This window comes from Cololabis saira, chromosome 9, assembly GCF_033807715.1.
Source record: "Cololabis saira isolate AMF1-May2022 chromosome 9, fColSai1.1, whole genome shotgun sequence".
In the NCBI taxonomy this organism is placed as follows: domain Eukaryota; kingdom Metazoa; phylum Chordata; class Actinopteri; order Beloniformes; family Belonidae; genus Cololabis; species Cololabis saira.
Window position 1 is genome coordinate 42,245,178 of NC_084595.1, and position 12,087 is coordinate 42,257,264.

Consider the following 12,087-nt stretch of genomic DNA (forward strand, 5'->3'; position numbering starts at 1 on the left):
GGCAGCGCTAGTCAAACACCAGAAACATCGAGCGGCGGCGACTGAAGGAAAACCGAGCTCAGCGCGTCCAGGACGCCCGGACCCAGAGCCCGGTGGATCCTGCAGGTAAGTCCCGTCCATGATCCCGTCAGGTGAGCCGCTAGTGCAGCAGTACTGCGCCTGCGCGATGAGCTGCAGGCGGTCAAATAGTAGAAACCGCACTCTCCCTGCTGCGCATGCTCGTCAGAACAGAGTGAATGGTGCTGTAAAGATAGTTTATTCTACCCTTTTTTTTTCAAAGCTCCCAGTGTTTCTGTGATCTTAATGAAACAATAAAATGATATATTTTATGTATCAAGCACTTTTCATTTAAAATGAAACAAAAAGCCCCATCTTCCATAACCCACTGCTCAGTCTCAGGTTTAGAGGAGGTTGTTGTTTCAGACTTTTTTGTTTTTTTAAACTTTATTAAACACAAAGAATGTACAGATCAAGGCAGGGTGAAAAAGGTATAAAATTAGGAAATAATTACAGCAACAATGGTGAAGATGATAGATTCAAACGAGAAACAAAAACAAACAAAAAGCACAAAGACAGCAAGGTACAATAACATGAAAAGAGCAAGGACTGAGTTATGGATGAGTGCAGTTTCATGGCAACACTATTCATATTATCAATATTTTTCATAGATTTAAAGTAGTTGGTTAAAAAAAAAGTAAAGGAAGGACTATTTCCACTCCGCTTACAAGTGTGAATATGATATTTACTGAAAATAATCACCAGGTTGATAATGTTTGAATATTTAGAATCCAAGTTATTCATATAATAGATAATATCATTGTAAGTAAAAACAGGAATATCATCAATTTTTAAAGAGAACCAATTAGGAATTTCAGAACAAAAGGACTTTGTACAAGAGCAATTGTAAAAAAAAGATGTTCAATGGTCTCGGCCTCAGAAGAACAAAATATGCAAGGATCAACTACCAATTTAAACCTTCTGTGTAACAAATCATTAACAGGATATATAGCTGATGCTATTTTAAAGTGGGTTTCCTTAATTTTAGGGGCAATTGGTAACGATACGTAAAAAGAGAAGGAACGTTTTCTTAAGGGGATTTCTATATTATCGCGGACATAGCAAGAGTTCAAATCTCCCCGTGTTGTTTCAGACGTTGTGAGATTACTTCTGCTGATAGTTCTTCAAGGTAGATGGGTGGTGGCTGGTGAGTCAGGGCAGCAGGGGGAGTCCTGGAGGAACGGGGCAGGTAGATCTGAGGATGGAGCATCATGATCTTGGCAGTGATGTTCTGCATCTGCTGGAGCTTTTGGACACTCTTGTCAGGAATCCCGATGAGACGTACAGTATGTTACCAGTCTGGAAGACGCAAAGGGCGTGAATGAGCATTTCTGCATCAGTTAGGGTGAGGGTAGGACAGAGTTTGGCAGTGTTTTTGATGTGGAAAAACAACGACTTGCACAGATGTTGGATGTGATTATTAGATGTTAGGTGAGGGTCCCGCCTAGAGATGCACTGATCAGGATGTTGAAGGCCGATAACCGATCTTCAAAATCAGTATCTGCTGATCACGATATTGCCGATCACCGATCACAGCAATCACTGATCAATAGTGTTGTCTCATGTACAACACTGACATTATATTATTAGGTATAAAAATAACGAGATGAGAAAGTATCATGAATTGTCTGTTTTATTGCAGGCTGAGGCAACGTGCAATATTTCACCCTCTAAAGACTCTTAGAGACAATTTAGACTCAGTTACAAAGAGTAAATGTAGTTTAGTAGCTTCAGCTTTCCTATGGTAATAATTATGTACAACATGTGACCAATGGCTTTAGAAGCAACAGATCCACCTCAATGGCACTGATGGATGTAGTTGAAGAATTAACCAACTCTATTGACCACAAACAGTATGCAGTTGGAGTTTTTATAGACCTTAAGAAAGCATTTGACACAATCGATCACGATATCTTGTTGCAAAAGTTAGAACGGTATGGTATTAGAGGGGTGGGGTTCAGCTGGGTCAAAAGCTACATTGAAAACAGACAGCAGTTTGTACAGATGGGTGAGTATAGGTCTTCATGTTTAGATATAACCTGTGGAGTGCCTCAGGGTTCAATATTAGGACCTAAATTATTCATTTTATATATTAATGATATAAGCACAGTTTCAAATATCCTGAAATGCGTTATTTTTGCCGATGATACTAATATATTTTGTTCGGGGGAGAATATACAAAAGCTACTAGAAGATTTGTCAGTTGAGTTGGGGAAGCTGAAATTGTGGTTTGATAAAAATAAACTATCATTAAATATAAGTAAAACCAAATTTATTCGGTTTGGCAAGAGGTTGGTACCCTCAGATAAAATGATTGAAGTAAGTATTGATAATGTAAAGCTTGAAAGAGTCTATGATGTTTCTTTTTTAGGAGTAATAATAGACCACAATCTTAACTGGAAGCCCCACATGAAATATATTAGATCAAAGTTGGCTAAAAGTATCGGCATTCTAGGAAAACTAGACACATATTAAACCTAAAAACATTATACATACTTTATAATTCATTAATTTTACCGTATCTGACGTACTGTGTGGAGATTTGGGGAAATACTTTTAAAACCAATCTTCAACCCATTTATGTAATGCAAAAAAAAGCAATAAGAATCGTAAATAATGTAGGATTTTATCATCACACAAATGTTTTGTTCTGGAAATTAAACGCACTAAAATTGACTGACCTAGTTGAATTTAAAACGGCACAGATAATATACAAAGCAAAGAATAATTCACTCCCCTGCAACATACAAAAACTGTTTAAGGATAGAGATGGGCAATATGAGTTACGGGGGAACATAATCTCAAACAACCAACAGTTAAAACAACACTTAAAAGTATGTGTATTTCAGTTACAGGGGTTAAGTTGTGGAATAGCTTGCCAGATAATCTGAAACAAAGTAAAAACATCATACAGTTCAAAAATAGTTTAAAACACATCATGATTAGTAAATACCAACAAGATTAAAGGATAAGACGCAAGAGAGAGAATTATGGAATTATGCATGTAATAATTACTGATCTTTTTGTCCTTGTTTTAATCAGGACTATTTACTATTTACTTTTCCTTTTTTTTCTTTTCTTTCTGGTTCTTTGTTGTTACATATATTTTTCTTTCGTGTTTGCTTCTTTTTTGGGTGGAAATGCTAGAAAGCATTTGTTATAGAAAGTGTAAATAATAATAATGTGAAGGTTAAAGGGTAGGCATTTATAAGCTCCGAGCTTCAGCCTTCTCCTTTTCGATCCAAATGATTACACGACATGTTATGAATGAGTGTACCATACTGAGCACGTGATCGAAATAAATAAATAAAAAAATAACACAGACAACAGCAGACATGTCACTCACTTAGAGTTCATAAAAGTTGTAAACTATAAACCTTAGTTTTCCTGTGGAAAGAGGAATTAAATCTTAAAATAAAAATTAATTATGAATTATTAAGCTTTGTGAAAGCTTTAGCGGTAGCATCAGCCACGTGTGAGGAAACTTGTGAGTGAAGCAAAACTCTTCACACTATAAACTCCACATGTCACTCGTGAAGCGACTGGCACGACTGTCATCCTGCGTGAGGCTTTGGATGTGACTGTATATAGTTTGGTATAACTCCGGCGGAGATTCATCAGTGAAATACTTACGACTCTGCAGCGTGTACCGTGGATCCCAGCAGCTAACGACGCCTTTAAACCCGATGTCTTCTACAACAGAAAGCAGCTGATGAGCAAGGCATAGGAATCCATTACCTTCTGATGTAGTTCTTTATTTTTCTTGCTGTCGTTTATAGGTCTCTGTTACGTTCAGCTGAGTTAGCTGCGTTGATCCTTTTCTTTCTCTGCCTTAGCGGCAGCCAATTTCATCCGATCAGCCCGCTTTGAACTATTATTTTGAGAACGCCGATCAAAACCGATAGGGGCATTATCGGGCCGATACCGATCGGTTGCCGATCGATCGGTGCATCTCTAGTCCAGCCTCACACCAAGCTTGATAACCGTAGGTGAGAGGGAATGTCCTGTCTGGACAAAGGTGATGGTGTGTATCTGGGACGACTGGACCTGAGGGGGGTACCGTGAAGTGTAGTTCCCGCTTCTATAACTCCAGTCTTCAAATGAAATCTAAACCATTGGGAAGTTTAATCCAGAAATCACAGCATTAATGTTCATTGTTATGCTGATAATACACACAGCTCTATTTGTCTATGAAGCCAGATGAAACAGAACCGTTAGTTAAACTTCAGGCATGTCTTAGGGACATCAAGGACTGGATGTCTCTAAATCCTGATGAAACAGGTTATTATTTTTGGTCCCAAACACCTTAGGAAGGGATTAGATGGTGTTGCGATGGCGTCCAGTACAACTGTGAGAAACCTTGGTGTTATTTGATCAGGATTTGTGGTTTACACTGCATATTAATCAGGTTTGTAAAATAGCATTTTTCCATCTCCGTATAACATCCTCTCCCAGAGTGATGCTGAAAAACGAATTCAGGTGTTTGTATCTTCTAGGCTAGATTACTGTAATGTGTTATTAGCAGGATGTCCAAGTATTTCTCTGAATAGGCTCCAGCTGATCCAAAATGCAGCAGCGTGAATGCTGATAGGAATCAGCAGGAGAGACCACATCTCTCCAGTGTTAGCCTCACTCCATTGGTCCCCGTAAAACTTAGAATCCAATTCAAAATGTTATTACTTGCATATAAAGACAAAAACGGCTTAGCTCTGCAATATTTGCAAGACCTGATAGTACCTTATGTTCCTAACAGAGCTCTCCATTCTCAGAGTGCAGGATTACTCGTAGTTCGTAGAGCAGAGGTCACTAACAGGCGGCCCGCGGCCCGGCCCAGACGCCTCCCTATGCGGACCCAGGCCTATAATCAATAAATTACTGAGGGATTCTATATTTTGACGGGGCACATCTATTTTAATCAGCGCAGCTTTCTTAGTCTTTACGGCTGATCCAAAATGCAGCAGCACGAGTGCTGACAGGAATCAAGAAGAGAGACCACGTCTCTCTTGTGTTAGCCTCACTTCATTAGTCCCCGTAAAATTCAAACTTCCACCTCCATCTTTTAAAACCAAACTTAAAACATTTCTGTTTAGTAAACCTCTAGTTAGTGTTTAGTAAACCTCTAGTTAGTGTTAGTTAACCTCTAGTTAGTGTTAGTAAACCTCTAGTTAGTGTTAGTAAACCTCTAGTTAGTGTTAGTAAACCTCTAGTTAGTGTTAGTTAACCTCTAGTTAGTGTTAGTAAACCTCTAGTTAGTGTTAGTAAACCTCTAGTTAGTGTTTAGTAAACCTCTAGTTAGTGTTAGTTAACCTCTAGTTAGTGTTAGTAAACCTCTAGTTAGTGTTAGTAAACCTCTAGTTAGTGTTAGTAAACCTCTAGTTATTGTTAGTTAACCTCTAGTTAGTGTTAGTTAACCTCTAGTTGGTGTAAACCATGGATCTATAATATTACTGGATGGAAGACCGAAAATGGCCACCCATTCATTTCAATGTAAGTTGCTCACCTGGCGCATACGCCCATGGATCTATTATTACTGGATGGAAGACCGAAAACGGAGAAAAATTTGCCAGTGGAACAAGATTTTTTTGCTTGTAATAAGAAGATAAATCTTGTCCCGCTGACAGATTTTTCTACTTATTTCAAGTGAAAATTTACTTGAAACAGGTGAAAATTGTCAAATAAGTTATTTTTCTGGTGTTATTTTCCTGGTGATGACTCTAAATGTTGAAATAGCAGTAAAACCACATTCATTGATGAAATGACATAAGGGATCCATCCAAGGGGGGATGACAGTTTTACAGGGGGGATGATTTGGACCGTATTTATTTCAGGGGGGATGCCATCCCCCCTCATCCCCCCTCATCCCCCCTCAACTCCAGTACTGGTTAGAAGGCCTAAGGCCTGTGTGGTGCGTTCAGGGACTCGCACATGTCAATTCTGCCTGTCACTAATTTTACGTTTGACTGTAAATGCTCCTGAGGAATGAGGTGTTCAGGGACTCTTTGTGCTTGTCATGTCCACCACAGCCCCGTCCCGCGATGCTGCAACTTCCCCTGGTGGTGACGGCTCAGGTGGACCTGGTCCTGGTCCTGGTGTCCCTGCTGGCCCTCTGGAACCGTCTCAGCCGGCTCGGCTCCCCCGCCGCCGTGGTGTGAGTGCTTTTGTTGGCTTCACCTGAGTGTCCCGCAGCAGACGGGCTCTGAACGGTGTCTGTGTGCAGGTTTGATGAGGTCTACTACGGCCAGTTCGTGTCTCTTTACATGAAGAGGGTGTTCTTCATCGATGACAGCGGCCCGCCACTCGGTCACATGGTCCTGGCTCTGGGAGGTTGGTCACCGTGGAGACTGTTTTCTGACCCTAACCATCATGGCACGTCCCCTCATGTGTTCCTGTTCTGACTGTTTCAGCCTACCTGGGAGGATTTGACGGGAACTTTGTGTGGAACCGCATCGGAGCAGGTACCAATACCAACCAGTTTAAACCAGTCTGAAGCAGATTTTACCAGTGCATCTGTAATTTAAGGCAAGGCAAGTTTATTAGTATAGCACAATTCAACACAAGGTACAGGACTGTCTCAGAATATTAGAATATTGTGATTTTCTGTAATGCAATTACAAAAACAAAAATGTCATACATTCTGGATTCATTACAAATCAACTGAAATATCGCAAGCCTTTTATTATTTTAATATTGCTGATTATGGTTTACAGTTTAAGAAAACTCAAATATCCTATCTCAAAAAATTAGAATATTCTGGGAATCTTAATCTTAAACTGTAAAACATAATCAGCAATATTAAAATAATAAAAGGCTTGCAATATTTCAGTTGATTTGTAATGAATCCAGAATGTATGACATTTTTTTTAAATTGCATTACAGAAAATAAAGAACTTTATCACAATATTCTAATTTTCTGAGACAGTCCTGTAATTCAAAGTGCTTTACATCAACATTAAAAGCGGCAAGACACAATTAAACAGTAAATAACAAATAAAATGAAATAAAATTATAAGAAAAGAGGTCAAATAGAAAAGAGGTCAAATAATAAAAAGCACAATTTGTTAAAAAGTAAGGGCAGTAGAGTACAGCAGGTACATCTCATTCTTAAAATGGTAGAATTAAGTTTCTATACGGTCAAAACGTACAAAGACCGGGTCAAATACAGTATTACAAGAGTAATCTGTAACAATTTGTACGGTGAATTAAACCAATTTGACGATTCTACGTCACAATGTCTGTTTCCAGGTCTTATTTCACAAAAAACTGTCAAGAATTACGTTTGTATACGGTCAAAACGTACAAAGACCGGGTCAAATACAGGATTACAAAAGTAATCTGTGCTCAACAGAGTATCCCTCCAGCGTGAGTTTGTTTTGTTCACCAGAGTATCCCTCCAGGGTGAGTGTTTCCAGTCTGCGGCTGCTCCCTGCTCTCTGTGGAGCTCTCTGCGTTCCTCTGGTTTACCTGTTGACTCTGGAGCTGAAGTATTCCCACCTATCTGCTCTTGGAGCTGCTCTGCTGCTGCTGTTGGGTGAGGAACACACACACACACACACACACACACACACACACACACACACACACTCTCACACACACACACACACACACACACACACACACACACACACACACACACACACACACACACACACACACACACACACACACACACCAACACGACACCTGTTTAGACTTCAGTCCTGTGTTTCTGTCATTCCAGAGAACTCTCTGATTGTCCAATCCCGTTTCATGTTACTGGAGTCAGTCCTCATCTTCTTTGTGCTGTTGGCTTTCTTCTCATACCTCCGTTTCCACAACTCCTCCCCCAGGTGGGTTCTATCAAGTTCAAGTTTATTGGAAATACATCATCGCATAACAATATGAATTATGATGTTTTTCACACTTTGAGACAAGAGGACCGCTCTATTGGAAAAAAAACAAACAACAACAACAAAAAAATAAATAATCAACTGTCAAACAATGCTAAAAAAAAGTGTATTTTACTTCTGATTAAGCTTGTATGCTCTCGGGAGAAACGACATCTGGTGCCTTTTTGTGTGGCTCACAGGTTGTGTGAGTGTCCTCCCATTGTGTAGCGTGTAGCGACTGGTACTTGCAGACAGATCATTGGGCTGGTCCTTCTCTCAGTAGCTGAGTGAATTCCCTTAAAGGGATTGTGACATGAAAAACAAATTTTTCTTGATTTTTTGTGTTTTGTTGGGTGTCTTGACATCAATTACACCCAAAAAACAACAAACTTTTAACATTCAGTGTATTGTGTGCTTTCTGGGATTTTCCGCATGACTGTGCAAAAACGGCGCATGTGGTTTGGTGGCGGGCCGTTACGTAACGATCCGCTAAATCACCGCCCCCTCCACCCAGCTCCCTGTCTCCTCTCCTCTCCAGCGCACCATAAAGGCTGATTTATGGTTTCGCATTACACCGACGCAGAGCCTACGGCGTAGGGTTACGCGGCGATGCGCACCGTACGCTGAACCCTACGGCGTAGGGCTCTGCGTCGATTTAACGCGGAACCATAAATCAGGCTTAACACGGAGCTGTTTAGTGTTTAGAGCCTCTTTTGTTCTAATCACCGGAGGAAAACTGCTAAGAACACCCGCGGCCACTGACTGGACTTAAGATAAGGTGACACTGCTGCTTGCATGCCTTTATTTTTATGATTGTTTGCTGTGGTTCGCCCTCCTGCTTTTCCGTGCATGCTTCGCCTGTCGCTCCCGGCTTAACTCTCCGACGCTGCTGTGAGCGTATGGCTGGAGGAGGAGGAGGTTTGGAGGAGGAGCGGAGCAATGATTGACAGGAAAGGGGGAAAAGGAAGCATTTTTCACGGCGCAAAAAAACACTGTCATAAAAAGCCAGGAATAGAGTTCTAGAGTGAATATTTTCTTGTTACACTCTTTTAGACACATTTGAGGGATGTTGGCCAAGACTTTTAATAGTGTTAAAAGCATGTTAAAAATGATGTCACAATACCTTTAAGGTGCCTCCTCTCTCCTCACCTCCAGAGTGGGGAAAGAGTTAGTTGGTATCCCTACGATACGGCAGCACCTTCCCTGCAGACATTCCAGTTCCTGGATCAAGTGTTTTGGGAGGCCGGCCCAGACAGGTGAGGCGTATTCCAGCACTGGTCTGATGAAGGTCGTTTATAGAGGGTTTGCATTGACGTCACTTTCCCACTGGACCAGCTCCCTTACTTGCACTGAGTGGTAAAAACAGCTGCAACTAGTGGGGAAGACAAGATAACAGCTGATTACCGGCTTAAATTAGCATCAGTTGGACTTGACAGTGACCCGTACAGTTACCCCAAGAACCAGTGGTCCATGGACATTAATATTTGGTACAGTTACCAAGAACCAGTGGTCCATGGACATTAATATTTGGTACAGTTACCAAGAACCAGTGGTCCATGGACATTCATATTTGGCCACAAATCCAGTTTCCTGATATTTATATGTACTTAATTTCTACGCCGGGGAAATACACGAAGCAAAGCTTGAAGGCTTACAAAAGTCTTGATGCTTGGTCCGACTTCAAGGCAGGATTTGTTGTAGAAATTAAAGTGATGAGGACACCGAACTTTATGATTTGACCGTTTAACGTTAGATACCCAAAAATCCAACATTACCTGATACAAAATGGGAACTGCAAATCCACGTTTCGGTGTCTGGAATCCAGTTGTTTCTGTGAATTGCAGCGATCCATTTGTCTCTTTTAAGCTTATTTTTCGGCAGTCTGTAAAACGATAACTCAGATTTCTTGATTTCTTCTCACATCTGTGACGTCACAGATGCAACTTCACAGCGGGTTACGCCCACTGAGTGTCAGAAAGACTGAGTGTCAGAAAGACTGAGTGGCAGCGTAAACTTTCAGTTTGAGCAACTGGAAAACATCTAAAATGGGAAAGAGCTGTTGTGAGATCGACTATACTCTATAGATACTATAGATTTAGCAAGAAATCAGAGTTATTGTTTTATAGACTGACGAAAAATAAGATTGGAGATGCAGAACATGACCCCTGACCAAATGTTAAAGAAGCTTCATTGGGATGCTGGATAAGTGTTGAGGTGGTAACTGACGTCCAGACAGCAGGTGGCGCTGCAGTAACACTTGTTTGCTCCTCCTCCTCAGCTCCTGGTCCAGGTACGGCTGGCTGGTCGTCTGCGGAGTCTCCTGCTCTGCAGCTGTCGGGTGAGAACGCCGCTCTGATCCGGGCTGTGGTTCACTGGACTTTTAGACTGTTTCACCTAGTTGTACCGATGCAGGACGTTCCCTGCTTGCATGTGTTGCTGACATCCAGCTGTGGTCGGCCCAGAACTTCCTGCACTTAAACCAGGACAGAGTGCATTGTGTTTAGGGAAACTGTGACGACTAGCTTTGGCGCCTTGTCCTCTTCTAGTAGTTTTTTCAAATTTGACAGACAAGTTGATAATGTCTTTAGGTTTTTATCAGTTACGCCTCCTAGCCAAAGTGAAATCTTTTTTAAATTGTCACGACCTGGAGAAAGCTGTTCACGCTCTAATCAGCTCCAGATTAGAATATTGTAATGCAGTATATGTTGTCGTCTCCAAGTCCCCTGTTAGCCTTCAACTAGTGCAGAATGCAGCTGCCCGTCTTTTAACTAACACTAAAAGACGTGAGTACATTACTCCGGTCCTCTATTCACTCCATTGGCTTCTTGTCCATTTTAGAATTGATTTGAAACTTTTAATGTTTGTTTTTAAAGCCCTCAACGGCCTTGCCCGCCCTATTTATCAGAGCTTTTAACGGTGCGTGAGACTGCCAGGGCGCTGCAATCCTCAAATCAACTGTTTGTTCCACTTGGGTGACTGAGCCTTTTCGATTTCCCCCCCAACCACAACATCTGTGGTCTGGTGGCGCTGCTTACTTAAAGGGGATCTATTATGGCATCTAATACCTATTTTAAACACGCCTTGAATGTCTTAAAAACAAGCTTTTGATTGTTTTTGCTAAATAAATTAGAAATTCAGCCTCTGAGCCATGTCTTTATCTTCCCATTCTCTGTAATGAGGCTCTGTGCTGATTGGCTGCCTGACACGATGACGTGAATGACGCGATACACCGCTATGAAAAAATGGCGGAGTTGTTGTTGTTGTTCCGGCCAGAGTTAGTTGTGGCCGTGGTTTCACGCATCAGAGGCCAACCAATGAAAATCGCGCCCGTCGTTACGTAAAGACGGGAGCAGAGTCTGAACGGCTCGTAGATCCACATCACACTGGACGGCTCATCCGGGCGGCTGTACAGACACTGCAGAATCTGGTTGCTTTCCTCCTTCTCTGAGTTGGCAGGCTGAGGGGAGACCACTTTATATATGTTAAAGCAAGAAAAAACCTGTTTTTCATAATAGGTCCCCTTTAAAGGTCTCATATTCTGCAACGTTAATCGCTAATCCTGTGGATCAGACAGAGCAGTGTTGTTTTACTTTTAATGCAGCTGTGATCCTGTATTTCCTGTGTGCTCAGGTGAGCATCCCATTAGTCCTACCATTGTGTTTTAAATAAAGGTTTAATTACTGCAACTTTGAAAATATGTGGTACACATCCTAAGTTTACAGATAAGTTGATCTGGTCCAGTATTGTCGTGCCAATAAGAGAATTTTTGAGTAGTCGAGTCGATGGGGTCTGACATACACGTGGTTGATTTAGCTCTATTGATGACTGAGGTCAGCTCAGGGAGGTCTACAAGATCGAAACAGTCTAGACCAGGGGTCGGCAACCCGCGGCTCTAGAGCCGCATGCGGCTCTTTAGTGCTGCCCTAGTGGCTCCTGGAGCTTTTTCAGAAATGTTTTTCCTTTTTTTTTTTTTTTTCTTCTTTTTTTCCTTTTTAATCTCGACATTTCGACTTTTTTCTTGACATTTTGACTTTTTTCTCGAGATTGTAATTCAACATTAATCTCGACATTTCGACTTTTTTCTCAAAATTTTGACTTTTTTCTCGTCATTTCGACTTTTTCCTCAACATTTCGACTTTTTTCTCAAGATTTCAACTTTTTTCTC

At 41.2% G+C, this 12,087-nt stretch overlaps 1 protein-coding gene across 1 annotated transcript in view; it reads left to right on the forward strand.

Moving 5' to 3' along the window:
• The first annotated feature begins 6,083 nt into the window (after window positions 1-6,083).
• Window positions 6,084-12,087, forward strand: part of pomt1 (protein-O-mannosyltransferase 1) — a 16,820-nt gene continuing 10,816 nt past the window's right edge. Inside the window, exons 1-6 of the mRNA XM_061730143.1 lie at window positions 6,084-6,205; window positions 6,275-6,381; window positions 6,462-6,512; window positions 7,439-7,585; window positions 7,775-7,883; window positions 10,201-10,260. Coding sequence (XP_061586127.1) covers window positions 6,093-6,205; window positions 6,275-6,381; window positions 6,462-6,512; window positions 7,439-7,585; window positions 7,775-7,883; window positions 10,201-10,260 — 587 coding nt within the window. The 5' untranslated portion in view covers window positions 6,084-6,092. The remainder of the gene's footprint in view (window positions 6,206-6,274; window positions 6,382-6,461; window positions 6,513-7,438; window positions 7,586-7,774; window positions 7,884-10,200; window positions 10,261-12,087) is intronic.